At 37.2% G+C, this 23,746-nt stretch overlaps 4 protein-coding genes across 5 annotated transcripts; 1 reads left to right on the top strand and 3 right to left on the bottom strand.

Moving 5' to 3' along the window:
- Window positions 1-1,978: 1,978 nt before the first annotated feature.
- On the bottom strand, window positions 1,979-9,214 carry LOC113754500 (NLR family CARD domain-containing protein 3). Of its 2 annotated transcripts, none has more exons than XM_027298945.1 (18): window positions 9,121-9,214; window positions 8,708-9,014; window positions 7,319-7,528; window positions 6,864-6,922; window positions 6,545-6,682; window positions 5,757-5,831; window positions 5,557-5,640; window positions 5,397-5,458; window positions 5,111-5,180; window positions 4,175-4,250; window positions 3,964-4,094; window positions 3,382-3,441; window positions 3,200-3,274; window positions 3,004-3,108; window positions 2,837-2,932; window positions 2,647-2,727; window positions 2,463-2,564; window positions 1,979-2,371 (listed from the first exon to the last, which is right to left on the bottom strand). In XM_027298945.1, exons 1-18 carry the CDS (start codon window positions 9,166-9,168, stop codon window positions 2,303-2,305), a joined length of 1,848 nt encoding a protein of 615 aa, XP_027154746.1. In that variant the 5' UTR covers window positions 9,169-9,214; the 3' UTR covers window positions 1,979-2,302. The 2 variants fall into 2 exon arrangements, with proteins under 2 accessions (XP_027154746.1, XP_027154747.1); XM_027298946.1 differs by having other exon boundaries at window positions 8,708-9,008.
- A 2,862-nt stretch (window positions 9,215-12,076) lies between these two features.
- On the bottom strand, window positions 12,077-14,872 carry LOC113753287 (IAA-amino acid hydrolase ILR1-like 2). Its single transcript, XM_027297401.1, has 5 exons — window positions 14,302-14,872; window positions 13,444-13,569; window positions 13,037-13,351; window positions 12,793-12,921; window positions 12,077-12,702 (listed from the first exon to the last, which is right to left on the bottom strand). The coding sequence occupies exons 1-5, from the start codon at window positions 14,776-14,778 to the stop codon at window positions 12,322-12,324; spliced, it is 1,428 nt and encodes a 475-aa protein (XP_027153202.1). The 5' UTR covers window positions 14,779-14,872; the 3' UTR covers window positions 12,077-12,321.
- An 881-nt stretch (window positions 14,873-15,753) lies between these two features.
- Window positions 15,754-16,749, top strand: LOC113752683 (peroxidase 31). Its single transcript, XM_027296766.1, has one exon. The coding sequence runs from the start codon at window positions 15,754-15,756 to the stop codon at window positions 16,747-16,749; it is 996 nt and encodes a 331-aa protein (XP_027152567.1).
- Window positions 16,750-17,073: 324 nt separating this feature from the next.
- LOC113752883 (chaperone protein dnaJ 16) lies at window positions 17,074-22,308 on the bottom strand. The gene is made up of 11 exons (XM_027296922.1): window positions 21,896-22,308; window positions 20,672-20,795; window positions 20,463-20,545; window positions 20,230-20,341; window positions 20,046-20,150; window positions 18,993-19,043; window positions 18,528-18,617; window positions 18,328-18,436; window positions 18,075-18,223; window positions 17,943-17,996; window positions 17,074-17,823 (listed from the first exon to the last, which is right to left on the bottom strand). The coding sequence occupies exons 1-11, from the start codon at window positions 22,030-22,032 to the stop codon at window positions 17,605-17,607; spliced, it is 1,233 nt and encodes a 410-aa protein (XP_027152723.1). The 5' UTR covers window positions 22,033-22,308; the 3' UTR covers window positions 17,074-17,604.
- Window positions 22,309-23,746: the final 1,438 nt, after the last annotated feature.

The following is a 23,746-nucleotide window of genomic DNA, read 5'->3' as shown; positions in this document are numbered from 1 at the left end:
TTTCCATTTTTGTTTACTGTGCGTCTCTTTTTCGTTTGTTTACTGTACAGTTAATACATTTCCGTTCTGCCATCGGAACGGATTCAAGTTTTTCTTAACTAACTTTCAGTAGAAATTAAGCATCATACGCACGCTACAAATGGAAATGGTACGATAACCTTCTGTAGTACCGTTCATTTAGCATGCGAAGGACCTAAGCCAGTTGATATTTAAACAATATTATAATAATTTTGGGAGACAACGATTGGATTGATAATTCATGAACTCGTTTGAAAATGAAGTGCTGGAATTATTATTAATACTGTACTAGCTACGAATTTCAATCACGTACGTACTGTACTGACTGAGGAAATTATTAGCTACATATTATATATTGGAAAAAAAAAATACGAACTGTTTGTCTTTATGGCTATACACTTAAAAATTCTGATAATTACAATTGTTTTGATTGTTAGCCCACCTACTATGAAATATTGAGTGAGTACTTGGACATTCTTTTTTTTTTTTTTTCCTTTACAATAAAGTACGTAAATGATTTGAAAGACAATAAATAAACTGTACGTACGGCTTGATACTTAATTATTAAGTAAACTATTTTGTAACCTGTACATGATGAGGCGCGAGTAAACTTTCACATCTGAAAGTGAAGCAACGAAAAGCATAAAATGACGAGATGAGTTTCAAGTGTTACTATTTCAGAAGTTTGCATTGCCATCTGCGAGATGATTGATGTTCAAATCTTCTGGAACCTACGACCTAGACATGCAATATTGGCAATAGCTGTTGGATTTTCTTCCCCATTTAAAATACCATACTTCTGGTCACTTCCTAGCTAAATCTAATTTAAAGTTTTTTAAACAGGGATTATCGATCTTGTGTAGTTGCTCACGAGGATATTATAAAATGTTCTCCTACCATATTTTCATACTGGCAAACAACCTCAGTAAGAAATAAACCAATTACTGTAGTTGATTTCATGGTAATGTAATTATAAACGAGACTCCTGCTCGCATCAGGCATGGCCGGCCTACGACGCCAAATTAGTGAATATTCCTTACCCCCCCTTTCCAGGGGGGGGAAAAAAAAAAAAAAAAAAAAAGCTTGACGAGTATACCATAACAAACTGACAGAAAGAAAAAGGAAAAAAAAAAAGCAAAAATGAACCAAAAAAGATATTACACAGCCATATAAATAGCAAAGTTGCAGACCCTCTTTCCTAGCAAATTCATGCATTATTTATTTCCCTTCTCTCCCTCTTCTCGCGGCTTCCGAAGTGAAGAATTTAGGTTGAGAAATACATGTGAACTCATGCAGCGCCGGTTCGGTACGACCAACGTAATTTTTTTTGGGGGGGCAATTGTTTTATCTTACACAACAGTATCGTCTTCGTCAGACTTGGATGACATTCTTTTTCTTTCTGCTTTTTCAGGAAGAAGCATTTGGAGACATTGATCTTTCTTGGAAAAGAAATCACTCAATCAGAGCACGTGGGAAAAAATTCTTTTTTTTTTTTTTTCTTTCCTTGTGGTCTGGACATATTAATTAAGAAGACATGCACGTCCCACAATAAATAAATAAATAAATAAGAATCCATGTATGAAAACATAAAAATATTCCACCAAATTTTCTTGTATACGCTTTGACTTTCTTGAAAAATTGGACAGTATTATTCCACATTAGTAAAACAAATTCCCAAATATCTCTATGACTCCAAAAGGCACCCCCGCTCATCCGGGTAGTTTCCTTTCCTAACCCTGGTAGCTGCACAAAACTAACAAGGTCTGGGACTCTGGCCGAGGATCAAGACTGCAAGTACATCGCAAGCCAAATTATCTCCAGCCACAGCATTGCTCTGGTTATGTAAAATTTGAACATAATTTTGACCCTATATATTTTGTTGGCCTTTTGAGTATTCTTATGGTGAGAAGTGGCAGTTAAGAGACTAGAGTGGAAATCATTGCCCATCAAAGGACTAGCATGACAACAAAGTATCGGAAAATTTACTTTTCAAACTATTCTTTTCAATGTACATCCAACAAAACTAAGCTTTGTGATGCAAGAAACACTAAAAAAAATTAGGGGAGAAAAACCAGCATGAACGAAGTTGCTGCGTTCTGTACCAAAATTTCCCATGTTCCCTCAGTTACATGAATGTCTCAGATGAAGTCCACAGAGGAAGGGGAGAAGCGGATGCGGTCATCTACTCGTACAGGGCTGGCAAAATCATCTGCCAACTCGGATGGCTCCCCCATGTTTTCCAGTTCAAACAGCATTCTATACTTGCCCTGTAATGTGATGCCATCTAAAAGAAAATAGAGACTTCCTTTTCATTCATCTCAAAGACATGATCTCTAGCATCTGTTAGTGCAGTCTGCAGCGATATATAATTATACCCTTTTAAGTATGCATTAAAAGTGGAAAAGGAGAAACCATCACGAGGCAGAGAACCGTGCAAATTTTACCTGTCCCAATTTGGTGAGGAAGTTGCTGGCAAAATTTAATGAAGTCAGCCTAACATCTTCATTGGCCTTGAGTGCCTGACCAATAGCAAAAGCTCCTTCATCCTGTGCACAAAAATGATGTCAGAAATGATGCAAGGCAACAATTTACACTGTCTGAAAATCTAATGCAAAAATAATGCCGTACTCTGATTTCATTGAATCCCAAATTTAGCGTTGTTAGAGCTTCATTTACAACCTTCAAGCTACGAGCTAGGCATATGGCACCCTAAGAAATACAAATTCAAGAAAATAAGAGATCTTCAGCATCACATTTTTAGATGAGCATACTAACGAACTGCAACAGAAAAATATATCATTATTCTGAAGCAAATAACCTCATCTCTAAGTCCATTGCCTCGCAGGTCTAGAGTTGATATGGTACCGTTGTACTTCAGCATATCAGCAATGAACTCAGCACCTTTGGCTCCAATCTGCAAGAAACTAATACATCATCAAAGAGCTCCTTTACAAGGGCCAAAGCAGTCAAAATTTCTCAGGTTACCTGACACCAACCAAGCATAAGGTTTTTTATATTTCCATGAAACTTGAGAACCTCAGCCAATGCCTTCACTCCATCAGGACCAATGGGGTTATAACCAATCTCCAACTGTGTGTGTGAAAGAAAGAGACAGATCTGACTTGCTAAGCAACATTCTAAATTCCAAAACAATGGAAAAACAAGGGAGGTAGCAACTAACTGAAGTAAGGACAGCATTGTCCTTGAAAACTTGTGCTATGGCAGCGACTCCCTTGGCATGGATGTCATTTCCCCCCTGTGAAAGTCCCTCAGGATCGTGACCATTCTAACAGCTAGTTGTATAGCTTTTCAAAATATGCTAGTCTTCTGAAACAATTACATCACAAAAAATGATAAAAGTACCAAATCTATGTCGGTCACTGAACGGTTCTGCCTCAAAGCCTCTGCTATTTTCTCAGCTCCCTAACAATTAGTGACGAAAAAGTACTATTAGTTTTGATCAATTTGCGTTCCAATCAGCTAACCTCTTAATTAATATTATTGAAAAGCAACATTTAAAAACATCTTTCAAGACATATATGTTGATATAAAATTAAGAAAGGAGAAATGGGAAAATGGAGTGAAAATCCATTAATTTTCTGCTTCTCAAATATAGCTTGGTACATTTCTACAAACACTTGAGATTCAAGGTAGCTACATGCTTTCTTTTTTTTGGTTACAACAAATTATTTCATTCCTTTTGCAGAATGCAAAGAACTAGAAGAGAAACAACATTAGATATTTTAGTTATGACATGTGACTTAAGATAGAAGCACCAACATAAATTGCCTTAACAAAGCAAGCAAAAACTCCGAAGTCTTATAAACATAAACATTCAAGTTTTCCCTCATTTAACCTTATCATCATCTCCATTTTCCCCCCCAAAAGTCCCTCCCAAAAAAAAATGAACACTTTATCCATTCAAGTAAGTGAACTATCCTTTACCTCATCTCCAATATCATTCATGTAGATATTTATCCAACGTAAGCTTTTGCTTTTTTTTACGTACTCAGCCACATGAAATGCTCCTCTTGCACTGATTGAATTGTTCCCAATGTCTAAAGAGGTCACTTTCCCTGTAAAGTACTGTTAGTGTTGAATATTGTAGCACTGACATTTTATGATAGACTGAAAAATAATAGGTTACAGTAAGAACCTTTATGTATAGATAAGCCGATTATCAGAGCACGAATACCTTCATCTCCAATAGAGTTCCCATGTAAAAAAAGGTCCTAGGCATTTCAAGAGCAATGCAACCTCAGTTAAACGGAAACAGGATGTTAGAATATAAGGATACAAAAAAAACTGTTGCTATGTCATCGTATATTCACTTCAACATAGCAACTAACAAGGTTTGGCTTAACCTTTGAGATTGAAACTGAGTAGTAATTCATTGTTAAAGACTTTACAGCTGTGTCCCATGAAACCCAAGTTATAAGCAGAGGTGCAGACACCATAGTCTAAGAGACACATTAGCGGACACTAATATAGATTTCTTTTTGTTTCACTACATAAATAAGCAATATAAAGTTGGGCAATGGAAAATTGAAGAAAATTTAAGATGCTTTGCAAGACTAATCCAGCAAACAATAATACTAGTAAACTATGTCTGACAAACAAAGCATAATGAACACAGATTATAAACCAAAAAGCATCACCGTTCTACCTGAAACTGATTCATCTATGTTTAAACACAAGACGAACAGATTAATTCAGTTGAGGAAAATAATTTAGATATTTCCAATATCTACACTTATTTTTTCATATCAAACATATCTTAGATTTATCACTATCATTCATAAATTTCCAAGCATTGCAGATTCCATGTAGCTGTTCATGGGCCACTACCCTTTTATGGTCATTCATGCACAATAGTTCCATCTGCAGATGTATCAAGTTGCTAGCCATATGGTCAATTAACAGGAATTCGGGTATGTGAACGATTATTGAAGCCAAATAACCAACAGAAACAAAAATGGTTTGTCATCTTCGCATTTGTTGGAATTTTAGATGAAAAGGACAGTAAAATTTCACACGGTCTTTTGGTCTGGGAATGGGAAAAAGGGGTCAGAAAGATGAAGTAGAAGTTTACCCTCAATGACTTGTTCCCCTCTAAACCTTTAGCAAGAGCAGCAGCACCCAAAGGACCACCATAATTTCCACTTGAATAATAACAAAGACAATAAGACAAGTATTACAAATCCAAAAGCACATGCAACGTGCTAAAAGCAGTAAACCGAATTTTCAGGAGCAATTAATTAAAAACCATTTGGCCTGATATATAGTTTGAGAAAACTCTTCTTCATTCTTATGTGTAAGGGAGCATGTATAACCAACGCTACAAGGAAAGGGAGATATCTCCTATGAGATCTACTTACTTGAGATACAAGACCTGTATGCTTTTATTCTCAAGAAGTGCTTCAGCAATGCCTGAAAATCCCTACCTCCATTTCCAAATAAACAACAGAAGAAGAAGTTTAGTAAAGATAAAGATTAATCTATATAGCATTGACAGTGGAAATGACATTAAAACCATACCGAGTAATCAATGAGATTGTTGTTGAGTTCAAGAATACGCAAAGCTGAATTTTTCTTCAACAACTCAGCAATAGCCTTTGCTCCCTGCAATGAAGGTGATCTCATGTAAGCAAATTATTTTCAATGAAGTTTTTTAGCTTATATTTGTATTAAAATATGTGCAGAAATCTCATGCCACATTGAAGTTAAAGGAAGCCAACCTCATCAGCCAATCCAGTGCTGTTCAACTGAAGCTTTTGAATACTGGAATTTTCCAACAGAACATCACGTAAGTACTGCAAAGAAGAATGTTTAAACATTATATCACCCCAAAAATTCTGGGAAAGAAGGTCACCAATGTCTAGCAGCAGCTTTGGTTAAAAAATTTTGTCTGAGCAGTTACTAACAGCATCATTCATACATACTAAGACTTATAACTAACTTCACTTAACAAGAAGACATTAACTCAATTCTCAGTGGCCACTTTCTGGATGAACTAGATTCTATTACCAGAAAAAGAAAACAGAAAAAAAATTGAAGACAAACTTCATCAGGACTCTTCTATGAATTATAATAATTCAAATAGTACACATGCATCCAATGTTCAGGTCCCAGCCTGTATAAGCATTGCATTTGTGTCCATGCAACATAATATAGACATAAAGTCTACAGGAGAATTGTGCAACAGCAGCATATGCAGCCCCCTTAATAGACATATAAGAAAAACATATTGGCCAGCTTGTGTGCCCCACCTAACAACAGTTTCTCCAGGTATTAAACCACAAAAAAGAGAAACACAAGAATTTCAGAAGCAACGTGATCTTAAACAGTTAAAGCATGGATCTCAAAGTGTCAAAGTAGACAAATGAGAATCTTAGCTGTCATGCGCAACCAATGAACATCTGGATAACAGCTTGAATAACCATATCTCATCAAAGAAGATCTCAAAGTTAAAATGCAAATTCAAGGACAACATTCACTAAATAGAACTTTTAAAAAGCATTGTTACCTTAGCTCCTTCATCACCTATGGGATTCCCCGAAAGATCCAGAGTTTTTAGGGCAACATTGGATTGCAAAACACCATCAAAAGCCTTTATTCCATCAGCAGTTATTCCATTAGCAGCAAAGCTGACTTCCTCAGCAGTCTGAGGAACAGAAGCACAAATCAAGGGATCATTGCTACATAATCCAGGACTACTTACATAATTTGACAACATGGTTGGATCTTTCAGTTTTCAATGGACATATTACTCCTGCTTATGGTGTTCTGTTTTCTATTGCTACCAAATAAGCACATGCATACGTAGCCACTGTCAGTCCTTATACCTGGTTGTATGCCAAGCCCTCAGCTAAAAAGTAAAGTCCATCATTACCAAAGTTACGGCCTGCCAAAACCTTATTGTAAGTCAAACCAAAAATTCTGTGAAAAAAAAAAAAAAACAGTTTGCTAATATCAAAAGATGATGTATTTTGCCGAATAAGATGAAAGATTTAGTTAACCCAGCAAGCTAACACAAGTTAGGATGTACAATGTGGACAACATAATTTACTCAAATACTTGTGAAAAGAGTACTAGGGCGCCAATTTGGATAATCAGCAAGGCAGAACATCAAGAACAAAGGAAAGTAATTGTGAAAATACAGTTCCTCACTAGTGTGATAAAACAAATTTCAATATCCATGTATATATGTAATAATAGATATGGAGTTCAAGGCAATGCAATATACAAGCAGCAGTATGAAAACTCATTGAAGCTAGATAAGGCAATTACTCCACATTACCTGACATGTCAACTGTTCTGAATAACCGAAGTTCTTTGGCAAACTCATTTAGCCTCTGCTTGGATTCTATTTCAACCTTCGCACCAAAAGCAGATAATAGATTGGTCCCAGGAGCAAAGGACCATTTCACTCCTTGAGAAGATCTGTTTTCTTCTGACAGAGAATTTTTTCGTTTTGGCACAAGGACTTTCTCCACCAATTTCCATAGAACTGTCAGCTGAAAAAACAAATTAGTAGACCCCTTGAGAATATTTTTTATTTTTTAGATGAATAATTGTTTAGGGAAGCGATCTAAGAAAATTGACATAGGATCTACAGATTGGTGAGATCAAATTGCCAAACAATCGCCTGTTGACACCAATCTTACCCACCAAAAAAGGGGGAAAATGCAGGTTTTACACTTTAAAGGATGAGTCAAGAAAAGACAAAATGGAAGAAAAAATCAAGAAAATGACATGTTATTGCAAGTATCAATATACACAACGAAATGAAGTAAACCCTAGAGCAAAGAAGCAAAATAGTTATTACAATGAAACCTACTTTCACTATCACATAGGTTAATTTTACTTGCTGAAGCACATTCTTACAGAAAATTCAGTACTCAATAGACCATTCCTACAAAATATGATCAAAATCGAATTTCTTTGGCTTGAAACTGCAAAAGGATTACAGGAAATGAAAACTTGAAGTACAACAGCCAAAGAGCACTTTCAAATAGACATGTTTCTATTTAGAATAAAACCAATCACTGTTCTTCATTTATTATAATTCCTCAATATTCAAAAGTTGCACAAATAACTCTAGCAAGATGTGTATACCGAGGTCAATCACATTATTGACCAAACTCGTTGGGCACATATGAGCTGCTATTTCAGGTAGTTCCTAGTTCCTACCTTCCCAGATCACATTTATGCAGCCCGAAGTTTCATACTTGCAAGAGTAACGCTATAAAGCTGACTCATATAAGCACCCAACAAGAGTATTAAGAAACTATTAACAATTGGAGAATTTTTTTTTAAAAGGACACACTCTGGCCATTGATAGTGGTAACAACTTATCACGATCTGCTGTTTGGAAGATAAACAATGTCCCAGGTGTATCAAACAGGAGCTGTAGTGCAAAATGCATATAACAGCATAGAGTGAAAGACGCATCAGTGTTCAGTACCCTAAAAATATGCTAAAATAAATTTAAAGCATAATATTATCTTAACAACTGAACCTTTAATTAGCTATTCAATCAAGACAACCACATTCTCCATCAATTCACATTATCTTCATGCATAGAAATTAAACCAAACCAAGCCCACTCCAATTAAAGACCATAAAATAAAGATTAACAAAGCAATAAGCCAAAAAAAATAATGAAGAAAGAAAGAAATAGCCATACCGAAAGTGCCAACAATGAATGCACCAGCTGGAAGAATAAAAGAAGCGATTTGCATAACCGGCGCAGGAAGAGCCGGAGCTTGACCTTGGGATTCTCTGTAAACTCTTCGAGAGCTCGCCGACCGCCGGGAAACACCGCCGGAAGCTGCTCTAACGGTCAAGGATATTTTTCTTGTACTTCTTCTATTGAGTGGAGCAAATGGAAATAACTGGGCACCCCGCGCAGCACAATAGCGCGATGAGCTACTTAATGCTTGGCCATCTTGTAGCGTTTGATTCCACTTATGCTGCCATAAATTAATCTGGAACTTCCAGAAAACAATGGGAACAATTGAATTTTTAAGCAGTTTTGCACTAGTATGTACTTAATTCTGTTTTTTTTTTTTTTGGCAGGGGAAAGGGTCTTGAGATTACCTTCGCAGGAGAGTGTAAAGATAGCGCTGTAGATGAGCCCATTTGCATAGAAAGCCGACAGGCTTTTCTTTTTTTGGTCGGAAGGGGGTGGAGGGGGTGGCGGGGGGGGCGGGGAGGAAGTGCTGCAGAGAAGGGGATAGAGTAGCAGAAGAGTACAGAACGGTGATGACTGACAACGAGAGAGTGATATATAAAATTGTCTATAAAATTGATTTTGGGATGGATTCGGCCTTTTGCTTATTGGATCACAACTGGGCTTTTGGAGGTACAATTTGGGAGGACGGCCACTTGGAAAAGATTTAATGGAAGTTTAGCTTTACCATGGCCCATAATTAAGGTTTTGTTACTCATGCTCTATTCTTTTCTTTTCTTTTCTTGTTTTTATCAGTAATCTCAACTCTTTAGTCACTTTTTGTCTTCATCCTAGTTCTTCATTGTTGTATATTTTTTGTGGTACTTAGTAGTTTTTTTTTTTAACAAACAATTTTGTTACTTAATATGAAATACAACAGTAGCAAATGCTATTTCATCAAAAATTCATTAGTTTGATACATTTACTAGTACATATGCTTGAAGTGTTCGCTGTGAGATATGATTGTAAGTTAAAGAGATAATAGTAAAAAGAACCATCTAATTGAAATTTGGCAAAAATTTTGTGGAATGTTTGCAAATCAATAGAGAAAATTTGGCACTTTACACAAAACTAAGTTTAGAAAGAAAAAAAAAAAAAAAACAGAGCGCACAATAGTTAATCCTTTTTTAAAAAGAAAAAAGGTAGTTGAAAGATATTACCCAAGGCATGGAACTTAAAAAGGATATCTTATGTCTTTTTTTCCTTCTTTTTTTTTTTTTGAATTACGTCAAGAAAAAGGGGAAATGGGTACGGGAAATTGCAGTTGTTTACAATTACAAATTCAAGCCCACTCTTACTTTTCCTGCTTGATGCTTTAAAGAGTAGAATCCCACTTAGGCCTCAGCTAATGCAATCATGGCATTGTATTGTACCGAGTCAATCATTCTTCTCTTCTCATCGTGGTTGTTCTAACTTCTAATCAATAATGATCAAACTCAACTGACATTTTGACGGAAAAAAAAACTTAGCAAGCTCATCAAGGGACAAATAAGGCTAGGTCTACTTTTTCATGAGGTTGACATATGGAACTACTATATCTAGGCAATACTGTGATTAGTTTGTTAATGCACGTACATCTCCAAGCTTAACATATTCTGATAGAAAATGAGCGTGTTAACTGGTCCAATGAGCCATAGTCTAGTCTTATCTGAATACTAAGTCACCTCCACCCGAATATCATTGAATTTATTATATAACCTAGCCCCATTTGAGCCATAACATTTGTTCAAATGAAGGGGGTTGAATCTGAGCCACAGCCTAAGCTTAAGCAGACATAACAATGATACTTGCATTAGTAAAATGATTGTTGACCTTTTCTTTTCACAAAAAGAATGAGGATCCATCATCCAGTTGATTGTTACATGCATAAAAATTGACGTCAACTAGGGATTGGTTGTAAGAACATGCATACATACATATGCAGTACAATCTGCACAGCTTCCGTACAGGAAGTTGTACGGCAATGTTCTTAACGATCATTTGTACTACTACTGCTACCATATGATCATGTAGAGATTGCAATCATCTCTACACCCGAAATTGAGCAAGCAATAACTAAAGATTGCTCTCACAGTTTCATCGACATCCAATTTAAAACATGGCTTTCAGGTTCTCAACGATACCATTTGCTGCTTGTCTTGTTATTTTGGTGGCTGCTGCAGCGGTTGCAGCTCACGAGGGCCATAACCATGCGCACATGGCTCCTGCTTCTCCACCTTCTCCACCGTCTGTAGGTGTACTCAATTCTTTCCCATCAGCTGCGCTTGTTGTCTTCAATTTGGTGGTTTCATTGGCCGTAATATTCAGGGAAAGGATTTGAGATCAATCCCACTCGAAAACAATTTGTCTGTGATGGTTTTTGGTTTTATACTTCTTTCCGTGTTCCATTTCCGTCTTTGCATTTTCACCGTTGAATAGTGGTTTGGTTGTAATGAATGGAGATACGTGGTAATCCTTGTAGTACTGCGACATGCTGGTAATGCAGAACTTTGATTCATTTCTTTGGTTTTCTTATGTTCTTAGCAAACATTTTTTTTCTTGACTTTGTGGTCTTGGGTTCTAATCCCCTTCTTAATCCCCCACCCCTTCCTGCTAAAAATAAAAGAAATAATAAGAAACTTTCTTGAATTTTTAACCAATTATTTCTCCCTAAAGCCTGACTAATTGCTACGTGGTAAGCTGCCTTATAAATATGCCAATAGTAACCATCACGGATCCTCTTCTCATTTTCCTTATAATGGGAATGATTGATGAAGATCCCACCACGTCAAGAAGCAAACTTCCTGCCTCGACGTTTTCTTTCTTTTTTCTTTTTTGGGGCATCAGCTCGTATATATATTATCCAAACTATTTCAATTCTAACAGTTCAAAGCCCGGATCTGATTAGATAGGTAACCAAAATTCTGCTGGAGTGGAGATAATCATGTTAAAAGCCTAACTAGCGGAACTGTTAAAATGAATAACCTGACTCAGAAGAGCATGGTCAGTCACGAATGAGATTCCATTATCAGGATTAATCTTGTCAATTGCATAAAACCCGATAATCAGGATTGTATTAATAGTGAATGAGATTCGATTATCAGGATTAATCTTGTCAATTGCATAAAACTCGAGGGAAAAAGAACAAATCGTTGTGGTCAACCCCTATGATCATTTGATCTTTTTCTACTATCTCCGATTCGATGAATGATAATTAATACAATCCATTCAGTGTTAAGAACGTGAAAAAATTGCTTTACCTCTTTTAGATTTACAATTGCTTATGCAAATAATTACATCTATTTTGTTTGCATAAACAAAAGATAAATATAAGACAACTAAGTATAAAAGCACAAATAGCGTTGGAATCTTATACCTTAATATAAAGGAGAATAACGAAAAGTCTTAAACAACTCACCATTTGACCGAAGATAAATCTTATACACCATACACTCCCTGCATTTTTTTCACCAGGGAGAAACAGTCAATCAGGGACTTCGTCAAGAAGTCAAGTGACTATATGATCCATGTTTGAACGTCTGTATGTACTAAGCAACAATGAAGAATTCCAACTTCAAATTTCTGTCTCCCTATGAATTAGAGCACATTGACAAATTTCGAAGGTATGAATAGGCAAATGTAGTATGTAATGCTGCCCCAATGGGAAGTACGTCCTCATCAATGGTGTAGTATGGACTATGTGGAGGATAAATAGCTCCAATCTTCTCATTTCTTATTCCGAGCAGGAGGAAAGATCCGGGTATCTTTTCCAAGTATGATGCAAAATCTTCACTCCCTGTGAAGATAGTTGCTACTTTTGTGTTCTCCTCCCCAACAATCAAATTTGAAACTTGTCGAGCATGTTCGTAGATTCTCTCATCATTTACTGTTGGAGGTAACGTTGGATGCTCTTTCCCGTCAAAGTCAATCTTGACCGAACACCTATGTACAGCTGCCTGCGCTTTTATAACCTAGCATTTGCAGGAAAATAGCGTGATGTTAGTTTCTTCCTTCAGGTTCTTGAACCTCAGCAGTGTTTTAGAAGAGCATCTGTTAGTTACCTCTTCTAGTCTCTCTCTTAGATCATGGAAGCCCTTCCAACCAAATGCCCTGTAAGTGCCAGCTATAGTAGCTGATTCTGGAATAACGTTGTAAGAGGTCCCTGCTTGGACTACTGATACTGAAACCACCTGAAATTTCTAGCTTCGCTTAGCTAAACCCCAGGAAATTACAACAGATTTTTTGAACTACACAGTTTTTTTTGCTAGGTCAATCTTGAAAGAAATTGTCGAAACTTGAAGTCACCTGTGAATCCAATGGATCAGTCTCCCTTGATATGATATGCTGCAAGCTGATGATAGATGTTGCAGCTGCCAAAATGGGATCGATCGATTCTTGGGGTGCAGCAGCATGACCACCCTTTCCTTTTATTATTGCTTTAAAGCTCCCACAGCCGGCCAGAAACTGTCCTGGCCTTGACGCAGCAACACCAATGGGAAATTTGTGGATGATGTGCACACCAAAAATTGCATCGACATCTTTTAGTACCCCTTCTTTTATCATGTCCTTCGCTCCTTCACCTCGTTCCTCAGCCGGTTGAAATATGAGAATAACAGTGCCCTGTGTCAATGATCAAATTTTGTGAAATTGCAAACAAGTGCAAAGATGCTTCTTGCCTCTTCTCTTGATTTAAAATTGTGGAATGTGCAAACCTGTAAGCTGCTTTCGAGTTCTTTTAGTATCCTTGCAGCACCAAGAAGCATTGAAGTATGTGCATCATGTCCACAAGCATGCATTTTACCATCTACTTGGCTCTTATGTTCCAGATCTGCTAATTCCTACATGCGGGTAGCAAATTGCAGTTTAAGTTGCGACCTTACTATTACATACGAGATTCGAGTTTTAGATGGTACTCACAAAGTTACAATGCATTATTCTGCATATAAATCTAACCCTTTTTGCTTATTGCTGAGTCACGATGACCAAAACTAAAACTTCACCACTTGCAAAATTATACGTGGCACCAACTCCTCAAGATTTCACAATCAACGGGAAAACAAAAAAAAAAAAAAAAGAAAGGAAGGAAGAAACTTATCTGCAACATGGATGATTGAGGACAGCAGAGACTCTATCAAGATATGACTACCAAGACTCGCTAGTAGCAGAAACCAGAATATGAGCAAAGAATTTGGGTCTGTACGACTGACAAATACCATCAAGAAGTCACCTTGCTTTTTTTTTTTTTTGAGGGTAGTCACCTTGCTTCAAATGACCATTTTGGTGGTCATTTGAAGGTTCCTTCTGCTGGAATGTTTAAAAGATTGTCATGATTAACTCCTGACACAAATATTTCCTTTCTTCCTTTTCTGTTTTCAAGGACTTCTTTCCCATTTCCTATTTTTGCCTGGAATTGTTTAGAGCAGCGAAATCACAATTGACCATGATATACATATACTCAGCAGCTCAGGAAAATGCCAATTTTGTTAAATCCACAATCAGAATTAGTTAGTAATTTTATTTGTTTTGGCAAGGGATTAATTTCTAATCTCCTTTACAATTGCATAACTAACCTGAATGGGTAGAGCATCCATATCAGCCCTGAGAGCAACAAATGGTGGAGAGCCGCTTCCAACAGCAGCTACTACGCCGGTCTTCGCCACCGGCCACCGGTACTTGATTCCCATTTCCTCAAGCTCACGCCTGACCAGAGAACTGGTAGCTAATTCCTCATAAGCAAGTTCCGGGTTCTTGTGAATTTCCCTCCTTATCTTCCTCATCCACTCCACCATCTCCGGTTCATTGGCCAACCCTATTACACAGTCTTTCAGGGATGCATTTTTATCAGCTAAAAATGGATTCAAACAACAATTATCACTAAAAGTTGCAGGCTGAAAACCCAAGCAGAGTGGTATGGCTGCAGATAAACTACTGATCAATACTAACACGATAAGTAAAGCTTGGAGATTTATCATTTTCTTGAAGTTACTAATACTTCCTAGTGCTATTAGTATTTCTTTGTCCATCCGGATAGAGATAAGATAACCCATCTCCACTTTCTTGGTGAAAAGCTTTTGTTTGATTTTATTATCCTTGTGACTCCTGGGCTTCACAAATCACGAAACATTTTATCCGTGGGGCACGGAATACGGAGGGCAGCGAGACAGCAGGTATGAGAAATAAAAACGTGCATAATTTGGTGCGTGCAATGGGATCAATACTGAAGAAATCGAAAGTCTTTGAAGTTGTCATGTCATAATTAGCTGAGCAGCCACTAAACTTATACTTTGAATAGTTCAAGAAATAAATAAAAGTTAAATGACCAAAATTATACCATTCGAAAAGCTCAGCAACTACTTGAATAATTTGTTCTATTTGAAAAGAAAGATCTTATTATGCTTGCTTAATAGGTGCACGTTTTAATGCAAAAAAATATAAATTATTATACATAGGAGGATTAAGACAAGGAGAAGCAGTAAAATGAAATCTAATTGACTGAGACGGTAAAGAATCTCCATCTATGAAGCATATGGGTAACAAATTGTTGGCAAGTTGTCTCTCAATCGGCAGTTGCGGTCAATTTTCTTTTTTGGGTCCCTTTCAGACTTTTAAGGGCGGCCAATTCTTTTCTATCTATCATAATTCATAATATAATCAACGTACGACTCCTCCAGTAATAACCAATAAAATTAAAACTTTCTACTATTTTATTGGGAGGCTAATTTGAGGTATGAAACCGTGCAATATTAACGATGCATGGCCAAGAAACTGAATAACAATGGACAAATGGAGATCTCTGCATACAAATGATGGCTTAAATTTGACAGGAAACGAGGGAAAGTCGGGTGCCAGAATTATCTTTGGACCTGTAATTTGCAAAGTTTGTTGCATGAGAAGCTAACCAAGTCCCATACATCACTAAATTCAAGCACCATATCTCACATAACTCTCTGTTTATTCGACATAGCTACCTCTGAAAAGGGCCTGCTCACGGCTTTCTTCCAAAATTTTCAAATACAGAAGCCATGATACTGCCCTTGTTTCTTCCGCTGTTTCTCGTTTCATCCATAACCTTAATTCCCACAGCACAATCTAAGCTTTCTCTAAATTATTACAGCAAAACATGCCCTGCGTTCCTTGATGTTGTACAGCAAATAATCACCGACAAGCAACTAGCAGCTCCAACTACAGCTGCTGCCACTCTCCGCCTCTTTTTCCATGATTGCATGGTCGGAGGATGTGATGCATCCCTTCTAATCTCCTCCACTAGCTCAAACAACGCTGAACGAGATGCAGATGACAATCGATCCCTCCCCGGTGATGGATTTGACGTCATTGTGCGAGCCAAAACTGCGCTCGAGCTCAGATGTCCTGGCATTGTTTCTTGTGCTGATATTCTGGCTGTAGCTACAAGAGATTTAGTCACAATGGTTGGAGGTCCGTTCTATGATGTTCGCCTTGGGCGGAAAGATAGCTTCACCTCCCATGCCATAGATGTAAAAGGCCATCTTGCTACGCCTAACATGTCAATAACAGAAATCATTAACATCTTTGCATCGAGAGGGCTCGATGTAAAAGACATGGTGGCGCTATCTGGTGCACATACAATCGGATTCTCCCACTGTTCACAATTTAGCCATAGGATTTTCAACTTCAGCACGTCTTCGCAGTTTGATCCATCCTTGAATCCTAAATTCGCCAGAGAGTTACAGAAATTATGTGCTAACTACACGAAAGACGAAGAAATGTCAGCCTTCAATGATGTTATGACACCAGGCAAGTTTGACAACATGTACTACTCCAACCTGCAGAAAGGATTAGGAGTGTTGGTTTCTGATCAAGCTTTGGCGTCTGACCCCAGAACTAAACCTTTTGTGGATCTTTACGCAGCAAATCAGACCGCATTCTTCAGAGACTTCGCTCATGCAATGGAAAAGGTGAGCGTGTTTAGCGTCAAGACTGGGAAAAAAGGAGAGGTGAGGCACAGATGCGATGCTTCCAACAATCCCCAAGCCAGTTAGGAAAATCTTAGACTCTGAATCTAACAAAATTTTATGACGTTGTCGACAAGATGAGTAGGAAGCAATATGGTGTATATAACCCGAAATGATTTATCCCCCTGCTTATGTTTTAGTCTTGGAACATTTCCTTGTACCACTACAATGAATTTTCCTTTCTTGATCTTCACCACTTCAATGTTTTTCCCATTCTAATATTTATTTATTTTATGATCCACTGAAAACAAGCACAAACGAACAATGAAAAACAGAACGCAATAAAATCTGGTGACGAGGGATCCATGGCGACTTGCATCCCCATCTCCCTCCATTTCTTTGTTCCCATGATAAGCAACATAGCCACAATCAAAGAATTTCCCACATAATCTAGATCTGGACATCAAAGAACGCAACACTGGAAGCAGCTATATTATTATAGCTCTACCCTTTTTGCCTTGTCACAAACAACACCCCCCACCACCAGGCTCATCAAATTTGATGAAAGAATATTTTCAATATATGGAGCAATTTACAGGCATGATGGATTATCCAAAAGTAGAGAATTACAAGAGGGGGGAAAAACAGAGAGATTTTTACAATACAATATGGTGCCATGCTTCACGTGTCCACATTCTTTGGCAACATAACAGCATGGAAATTTGTCAATCACTGGATACGATCTGAAGCAGGAAACTACACCTCAATTTTCCAGAGCAACTCTGAAGCACTCGCGGCAGGTTTCACTAGCGAATATAGAGTTGACCTCACAGGTATATAATGTATCCAAATCTCCAAATGCTTCTTCATGGACTTCAAAAACCAATGCGCTTGAGTAGAAATAAGATATGAAGATAGCTACATGTTCAATTTCTCACCCTATCAGCAAGACTTCCTTTTATCCACCTTTAAGTGAATATTAAACCATTTCTTCTTCTTTGATCGGTCCCTCGAAGGCTTCTTGTCTTTTACATGGCCATCTTCACTAACGTCCTTAGAAGCATTCCGACTCTTACTTCGACTACTACCAGTCCGCTTCGTGGGGGGAGCAGTCGTATATGAAGCATGTATTTCATTTCTCTGCTTAAGAAGCTCATCGATCTGTAAAATAATAAAAAGAAGTCTGAGAAACAATTCAGATTGATGCAGAAATGGATTGTCCTCCTGACAAGACTCCTGATTACAAGCCAATCCTGAAATTTCCAAAAGGAATAACTCACCGCTTGCATTTCTTGTGCATATCTACTAGTCATCTCTGTAAACTGAGATAGTACCTGCCAAAGCAGGAGGAGGAATGTCAGCTAGACAGCCAATTGTGAAACAGCCAATGAAAATTAAGCTGGAGTCCTGACCTCCCGGTATTCCGTTTCAAACTTGGAGAGCTCCACCCTTTTGGACAAAATTTGAGCTTCCACACCTCGAAGATTTTCTTTCTCCTCTGTGAAAGGTGCAGCACAAAGCGCTTCAATGGTGTAGCTTGCACTTTTAAAAAAATTATCACCTGCATTAACCACCAAGTATTCCAGCATATAGGTGAAGTCAGACAAATAGTCGCACAAGGTTTACGTACAATTACATGGACTAGGTAAAAGTAAGAGAAGGTACCATAAACAGCAAATACATGTGTGCCAGCTTTTAATTCATTTACTTCACACGGTTGAAATCCATCCAGTTTCTTGAAAAAAGCAGTATCTGGATCTTTTACAGCTGCCATCTGAAGTGAAAAGAAACCAACAAGTAGCAGATTTCAGTAACACAGTAGAACTTCAGGAGCAAAAGAATGTGAATAACAAACCTTTGCTTACCGAGTTGCATGAGTGATCCATGCGATAAACAGGGAAACCTAGAAAAAACATGCCAGCAGATGTAACCTTCCCCGTTTTTGCACCATCCTCCTATACAAAGATAGACAATGATATTTAGTAGAGAAAAAATACAATTGAAAGAGACAACAAGGACAAGTACTCAAGTGTTATCACCATGTACTGTAGATAACCAACTGAGAGAGCAACTCATTAGACACCCAACCAATATTAGTGTACAGGAAATCAAGAAGCCACAAGACAGCACCAAACAAGTAAAGTAGCCAGTAACTTTCAATGTTTTCCTGGCAAAATTTAGAGTGTAGACTGGACCCTTTGCACCATACTTATAAGTTTTCCCAATCCAAAGAAAAGGAGAAGTTTGATGCAGAGTTTCTACAGTGTCTTCACTTATTCTTCTTCAAAAACACCAGTTGCAGAAAGAAAAGAAAGAAAAGGTAAAATCACCTGCAGGGCAAGGCTCAATCCACCATTTTCTTCTTGATCAAAGTACAATAGCTGCATAGAACAAAAAGCATACCAATTAGACCAATGGATGCCTCCAGAAAATAAACATTCAGCTCTTTATTCAAATTATTGTGTGAAAAATTACAGCTTTACCAAGTGTCATACAGCTCAAGCCAATATTCAATTGGTAACAAAAGAAATGCTACCCAAGCAAAATGAATAATTATTAAACTATTGCACCAAAAGAGAGCGAAAAAAGTAGTTGTTTCCAAGAAGAAAATTAAAGCTAAACTAAAGTCGAATTTGGCAATTCTTGTCTCTACTTGTTCAAACAAATTTAGGCTATATTTGGTCACTTGAGCAGAAGAAGAGTTAAACCAGTTTTCCAAAATGAAAGAGTAAATATTTAAACAGTTCTAAATATGCAGCTCGAGCAGAAAGAAAACCAAACTGGCACTCATAGTGACAATCATCAAAAAGAAAGCAAATAGAAAACTAAAGTTTCAGTTTGAAATGTGTGCTACAGTCCAACCATGAACGACATCGAAGAAATAAGGATGCATATACCATAGTAGAACAGAACATGTTGCGCACAAAATCTACTTGATAGAACTAAAATTGGTCCAATTGCCGGATAAAAAAGGAATATTGGTTAAAGCCCTTAACTTTAATAAATATGGGAGACCCCAATACCAGTAAGAGATAGGAAAATCCTGGAAAGGAAACATAACTTAAGGGTCAACTTCATACAAAATATGCATTGATAACCTCTTCTGCAAATTGGCCTACATTAACATCTGAGCAATGATAACTTCACCACTTTGAGTACCCCACAACCACTTAGGGCCCCAGAACTAGAAAGACCCGATCAAAATTTAATAGCTACTCTCACATCTAAAAAGGTGGAGTTTTCTGCAGTCAGTCTACTATGTACTTCTGTTTACCACAAAGATTTGACCATACAGATTTTTTTTTTTTTGCCTCTCTTTTCATCATATAACAAATCAATACGAAGGTATATCCTACAAGATGTTAGCATTAGTTTCAACAGACCTTGAACTTGCTTTTATCTGTTGAGTGCACTCTGCAAACAAACCCAGCCTGTGCTTCCTTTTCTGTTAAAGTAACAGAATAGAAGTGAGCACATTGCTTTTCAACCTGTTAAAAGAAGAAAAAAGGTATGAACAGAACATACTTAACGAGAATGAACACTTAAATATAGAGAATGGAATCGAACCTTTCTGCACAAAGCTTGTCCCAAAGGAAGCGGCCGGATGGATACTACACCATTTAATGCCTCCTCCAAGACTGTGGCTGACACTGTAGTCTTTATTGGGACGCCAAGTTTACTGCATGGACGTCAAATGATATAAATTAGTTTGGGGCAAGTCATTCTTGTATTAAAATTGTAATCCTGAATGCAAAATGGATAAAGAGCAAACAGATAGAAAAGCTCTGATGTAAGCTTACCTGAAAAGTGCAGCAAACATGGTATTTACAGCTCCTAAACTCGAAAGATCCAGCTCCAGCTCCTGACCTTCTGCTTCAACAGCCTGCCAAAAAATAAATTAGATTCACTGTGGGTGTCATATGATCATACTGATGAAAATTACAATTTTTTTTTTCAAAAGCAATGCATAAATCAAGTTCCAACAGCAGATGTGTACAAGTCCGTTTACCTCAAAACCAGCTGTGTCATATTGTCGTCGTTTATCTGGATCGGACAAAATATTATATGAAAAGGTAGCCTCTTTGAACATATCTGCTGCTTCAGGATCATTTGCATTCTTGTCAGGATGGTACCTAAAATTATATAAACCTCAGGATTGCTAACACTAACAAAAAAAGTTTCACTCAGAAAATTCATCCAATATGACATGCATCCATAAAGACACAGGCACCAATCATCTGACTACAATGACGATATTTTTCATTAATCATCTGCCACGGCAACAATAGAGGACAAATATGTCATTGATTTAGAAAGTAGTGCATATGCTTAGAGCAAAAACTAAAAATTCTAACATCTTACAGTAGCTCTACATTAAGACATATATTTCAACTATGAATAAAGAGGCAACAAGACAAACTTGAGAGGAATTGGAAGAAGCAATAGAGTTGGAAGATGGGCTCGGTGACCAAGTGACAGCAGTAGTTGATATTCTACACATCTTTATTATCTGTTTTGTGGTTTTGCTAGTATTTTCCTGGAAAATAAAATATTCTTCTCTTCTTCAGCTCAATGGAGCACAATAAAGCAGAAAAATGTTTACGTTCTACACATTTCAGCTAAATAACCACTTCTAATCTGAAAAATTATGGAGTTAGTATATCTATTTACCTTTTTAGTTCCAGTTCATCCTCTTACTAGTCATAAATCATAAGGATGAAAAAAAAAAAAAAAGAGACCACGAAAATAAGAAGCAGCTAAACCTTACACTGTCCTTACTCCTTACTCCCTCCCTCATGGTGATTCTTCAGGAAAGTGAAACATCTTCGAACTGTAATTTTACTTTCAAATTCTTAACTTTCAAGTATCTTTACCAATTGGGACTTTTGGATAACATAAAACAGCTAGAATCTCAATTAGGTTGTATTCCTTGATTGTCAACTCAAGAATTCACAACCGTATTGTTCAAATAAATTGAAACACCTTTCAATCACTCTGGTCATCAACCAAAACAGTTCCTCACTTTTACAGAACATAAACTATAAAATGCAATGTGGCTGCATATTTAAACCAACCCAAACGGCAACAAGATCCAATCTTTACAACTATTCTACAGGACCCCACAAAAGATAAAAACCTCCAAAAAACCTAAAATCCAAAATGCAAGTAAAGAAGTAAAACATCAAAATTAAACATTTAAGCCCATAAATAGCACAACAAGAAATTTACATACTTCAAAGCCAATTTTCTATAGGCGCTCTTGATTTCTTGATCTGTAGAGTTCCTCGTGACCCCTAAAACCTCGTACGGGTCTCTTCTCACCTGCTTAGCCGGGTCCGGTTTCTCAGGCTTCCATTTGTGGCCCGGCATTCTCCTCCTCTTGCGATATCCCCAAAATAAAAGAAACGAGAAAACAGCTAGAAACAAGACAGGATTCACAAAAAGATTTGATTTTCCAATAAAATCTTGAATCTTCTCAATCAGGAGAAGGGATTTTCCCGGAAACTTGGATGATTTCCGGGAAATTATGTAATTCGGAGGCAAGTTTGCGGAAAATATTGAAAACCCTAACAATGGCTTCCAAGTTCCCAGCTGGAGCTTTCAAAGACAAGGAAGGAAGAGAGAGAAATTTTTGTTTTGTTTGTTTTTAGAGAGACAGAGGAAATGGAGGGGAAATTAGGTGGCAAGTTAATTAAGGTCTTATTCTGCTTTGCACCCATAAATTTTCTGTTCCCTTCTCGTTTTGCAACCAAATTTTGTACTTCTGACACCAACGACCTGAAATTATCACAAGCATCCCAATTTTTGGCCCAATTGCCAAAATTACTTGGTGCCTAATTTGATGCAATGTTTTTAAACTATGACCAAATAATGAACCGAAAAACCTTTCGATTCGTGGTGCGATCAATTCAACTGCTTCAACTCTAGTTATAATTTTTTAGTTATTTAATAATAAAAATTTTAAGCAAAACTAAAATACATTATTTTAGAAAAAAATAATAAAAACAGGTTGAACCTTTTGATTTTTACCATTTTTTATCGTTTCAACAGATTTTTGACTGGATTTGACCGATTCAATTGATTCTTTAAGCTTTTTATTGAATCAAATCGAAGGCATGGTTAATTCGCAATTCAATCAGTGGAACCAATCGATTCAATCTGATTTTCAAAACATTGATTTGATGTTGCCACACAGTGCCTAATTTGATATTGTCATACAATACCAAACCTAAAGTCTGCTACTGAAGTTTATATATCTTTTTTTTTTGGAATATTATCAAATGCAATAAGATGATAGTGATACCACGAATAGTTATTATAACATTGTTCGTATTAAATGAATATTTTTAAATATTTTGATCAATTACGTGTTTTCTTGATGTTTGTAATTTCTATTTATTTCTCCTATTAGGTAAGTCAAACCCTCCATAGTACACACTATTCGATATACATATTCAAGAGATAATGAAAAAATTTCGACAGTCCTATGTGAATCGAAGGCAGGTTTCAAGCACAAAATTGCAAGGATTTTCCATATGAAGCAATAACAACATGCTTGAATTCACGTCGGTTGATTATTACTATTCCGGTCATGAAGCGCAATTACACAAATATCCGACGCGTGAAGCAAAAAATGACAAAACCTGAAGGGCTGCAAGGTGGAATTTGATCCTTTGTTCAATAAAAGCTCCATTTAAAATAAACATTTAAAAAAAAAAAAATCAGTTGATCCGTTTAAATTTGAAAACCGCCAGTGGGGTCCGCAATTGCCAACTAATAGCGTACGCCGACCGGGGGGGGGGTGCGTATTACGCACCGAGAGAATGTGACATTGGTGTCGGAGTGTATCAATGTGAAAGGAACGGCACGTGCCAGTCGCTTGCGGGCGATGTTAGCGGCTGGCCTTGGGGTGTGTACTGCGCACCCGGTGCATCGTAGTGCTGGGGTGTGATTTAGAAATTTGGTGAAATGGTGGGCAGAGTAATTGAAATTCTTTTGGAGGGATGAATTAAAATGGTATCAAAAGATATATAATAACTAGTATTCAGATTCCTTGCCATGATTAATGGGTAAAAGGTGTGGC

Source organism: Coffea eugenioides, chromosome 11 (assembly GCF_003713205.1).
Source record: "Coffea eugenioides isolate CCC68of chromosome 11, Ceug_1.0, whole genome shotgun sequence".
Classification (NCBI taxonomy): Eukaryota; Viridiplantae; Streptophyta; class Magnoliopsida; order Gentianales; family Rubiaceae; genus Coffea; species Coffea eugenioides.
The sequence above is the reverse complement of the archived record's forward strand: the minus strand, read 5'-3'. Positions and strand labels throughout refer to the sequence as shown.